Genomic DNA, 3,586 nt, shown 5'->3' on the forward strand with positions numbered 1-3,586 from the left:
TTGCTTTCGTCCTCGAGTGGCCTAAGAAGCGCACATGTGGCATCCAGGTTCGCCCGAGGACGAACGGCCCGCTTTCCACGAATTTTCCGTTTCCACCTCTTTCTCCACTTCTACCTTTATGTATCGCTACTCCTGTCTCCCTGTCCTAACAATATAAAAACCGAGAACGCCTACACCTCGGGACAGTTTCTCCTTTACCGACCATGGCGACGTACCCGCCGAACCGCTGCCGCCGGGACGAGTAACATAATAAACGATTATATTTCCCGGGCCAATTGCACGCCCGTACGACCATAACTTTGTACTTTAATAAATTGAGGCGAAAACAGGGTAACGACGTTCCTCATTCACCTCACTTTCTGGTGACCCCGACGTGATCTGAACGTGATGTGTAGTGACATTAACCAAGTGCGCACTCCGGGTAAAAACATTTTTTTTTGGTGTTCCGAAACAACAGTCGTACCGCGAGAATGGAAACGGGTCCGGGAGCATCCTCGGTGAATCGTGTCGCCGTCCGGGTTCCCGTATTTTGCCCGGCGGATCCGGAACTGTGGTTCACGATGGCGGAACGTAGTTTCCAAGCATCGGGGATAACGTCCGACGACACCAAGTACGGCTACATATTGGGTGCTCTAAACCCGCAGTACGCCGCCGAGGTACGGGACATCATTATGGACCCACCAGCCTCTGGGCCGTACCAGAAGCTGAAGACGGAGCTGATACGCCGGCTGAGCTCGTCGCAAGAGCAGAGAACGCGACGCCTCCTCGAGCACGAAGAGATGGGGGACAGAAAGCCAGCGCAATTCCTACGACACCTCCGAAGGCAGGTAAAACCGTCACGGACTGCGTATTGCGGACGTTATGGTTGGGACGACTGCCTACGAATATCCAGGTAATACTCGCGACGCAGAAAGACGTTGACCTGGATAAAGTAGCGGAGCTCGCAGACGCGGTCGCCGAAACGGTGACCCACCGCGTACATATTGCCGAAACGACACCCGTGGCGGGCCACGATTTCGAGGCCTTACTGAATGGTAAGATGGTTCAGCTGGCGGTGTCATTGCGGCAAGAGATTTCCGCCATTCGGGAGGAACTGATCTCCTAGCGTCGGCCGTCGCGTCGCGACGGAAATTTTCGTCCTGGATCACCCAGCCAAGTACGTTCGCGATCCGATTCCCGGAACCGTCGTCACGGAAAACGCGGGGTGTGCTGTTATCATTGGGCGTTCTACGCCGACGCCCAGAAGTGCGTGCAACCGTGCACGTGGAGCAACGCGGGAAACGAACGGGGTAGTCATTAATGACGGCGGACGACATTAACCCGACGACACGCCGTCTCTTCGTTAGGGATTTCGCGTCGAAAACGCAATTTTTGGACGACACGGGCGCGGATCTCTGCGTTTTCCCGAAAACAATGACTCGTGGACCCCGCGCAAAGTCCCTATACGTCCTCTACGCGGCGAACGGGACCGAGATTTCCACGTACGGGACGGTGACACTGACCCTCGACTTGGGATTGCGCCGAGCGTTTACCTGGCGTTTCGTGGTGGCCGAGGTATCGAAACCCATCATCGGGGTCGATTTTTTATACCATTTCGGGTTACTGGTGGACATCCGCAACCAGAGACTAATGGATCAGGTCACGTCATTGTCGGTACCGGGACTCCCAGCAAACAGAAGTCGCCAAACGATTCCAAGTATCAAAACCGTATACGGCGGCTCCATGTTCCACGACCTGCTCCAGAAGTTTCCGGACATCACCAGGCCAGAAGGTACGCCCACCGAAACCAAACACTCCACGGTGCACTACGTACGGACGACAACGGGCCCGCCGGTTACTTGCAAACCGCGCCGACTTGCCCCGGACCGACTCAAAGCGGCAACGAAAGAGTTCGGGACGATGATGCGGCAGGGAATAGCGAGGCCATCGGAGAGTAGCTGGTAGTCTCCTCTGCACATGGTCCCGAAAAAAGGATTGGACGAATGGAGGCCGTGCGGGAACTACCGCGCACTCAACGCGAGAACACTCCCCGACAGGTATCCAGTCAAACACATCGAGGATTTCGCGCAGTCGTTGCAAGGGAAACAGGTGTTCTCAACGATAGACCTGGTACGAGCCTACAACCAAATTCCGGTCGCCATCGAACACATCTGCAAGACGGCCATCACGACGCCCTTCGGATTGTTCGAATTTCCATTTATGTCTTTCGGGCTACGCAACGCGGCACAGACATTTCAACGGTTTATCGACGAGGTGTTACGCGAGCTAGACTTTTGTTACGCCTACATCGACGATATTTTAGTTGCATCAGCATCAGAAGAGGAGCATGTCGGTCACCTGGAAGCTGTGTTCAACAGGCTCAAGCAGTACGGCGTCGTGGTCAACCCGGCAAAATGCGTGTTCGGACAGCCACAGGTCAAGTTTCTGGGATACACAGTAGCTAAGGAAGGCACCCGACCACTAGAAGACAAAGTGCAGGCCATAACCAATTACCCGCAACCCACCACTGCAAAGCAACTGAGGCAATTTTTAGGTATGCTAAATTTTTATAGACGGTTCATACCTAAAGCCGCGCAGGTGCAAGCGCCTCTCAATAGCCTACTCCAGGACAACATAAAAGGGCGCGCGCCCATAAACTGGACACCCCAAGCCTCCGCAGCGTTCGAAGAGTCGAAGCGAGGCCTGGCGCAGGCCGCGCTATTATCGCACCCGAAAATGAACGCGGCGCTGTCCATTACCTGCGACGCTTCCGATTTCACCGTGGGCGCCGTCCTCCAGCAACGCGTCGACGACAACTGGCAGCCGTTGGCATTCTTTTCAAAAAAAATCTCAACGACGGAAAGGAATTACGGAGCTTACGATAGGGAATTACTCGCAATATATCTGGCCATCAAACATTTCAAGCATATGATAGAAGGACGAACATTTACAGTATTTACAGATCACAAACCCATCACATTCGCTTTCCAACAGAAATCAGAAAAGTGCACGCCGAGGCAGTTCCGCTACCTGGACTTCATAGGACAATTTACCACCGACATCAGACACATACCGGGAAAGGATAACGTCGTCGCCGACGCATTATCCAGAGTGGAAGAAATGGAGCAGCGGGTAGATTTCGAAGAACTCGCGAAATCCCAATGAAAGGACGAAGAGCTGAAAACGTACGTGCGTGACAACACCGGAAGCGCTCTACGTTTAGAAAAAATGACACTACCTGGAACCCGTACGACAATCTATTGTGACACCTCCACTAACACCACAAGACCATTCATCACTAAGCCATTCCGAAGAGCCGCGTTCGACACCATCCACCGGTTTTCACACCCGGGAATCAACGCGACGGTCAAACTCGTAACTGAACGGTACGTCTGGCCGTCGATTAAAGCAGATTGCCGGAAATGGGCGCGCGGGTGCGTGGATTGTCAACGTTCAAAAGTCACCCGGCACGTGCAAGCACCCGTCGGAAAATTCACCTCACCTTCAGGAAGATTCGAACATATACATATAGACATCGTAGTTTTACCCGTATCAGAGGGATTCAGGTATTGCCTTACCTGCATCGACCGTTTCACCCGTTGGCCAG

The 3,586-nt window shown here is 53.6% G+C and overlaps 1 protein-coding gene across 1 annotated transcript; it reads left to right on the forward strand.

Annotated features, from left to right (window-relative positions):
• Positions 1–1,299: 1,299 nt before the first annotated feature.
• Positions 1,300–1,944, forward strand: LOC108578213. The gene has a single exon (XM_017941498.1). The coding sequence runs from the start codon at positions 1,300–1,302 to the stop codon at positions 1,942–1,944; it is 645 nt and encodes a 214-aa protein (XP_017796987.1).
• The last annotated feature ends 1,642 nt before the right edge of the window (positions 1,945–3,586 follow it).

Source organism: Habropoda laboriosa, unplaced genomic scaffold (genome assembly GCF_001263275.1).
Source record: "Habropoda laboriosa isolate 0110345459 unplaced genomic scaffold, ASM126327v1 scaffold2498, whole genome shotgun sequence".
In the NCBI taxonomy this organism is placed as follows: Eukaryota; Metazoa; Arthropoda; class Insecta; order Hymenoptera; family Apidae; genus Habropoda; species Habropoda laboriosa.

Bases quoted from the DNA above. Each gene is read 5' to 3' on its own strand.
- LOC108578213 (XM_017941498.1), top strand. From the start codon at position 1,300: ATGACGGCGGACGACATTAACCCGACGACACGCCGTCTCTTCGTTAGG.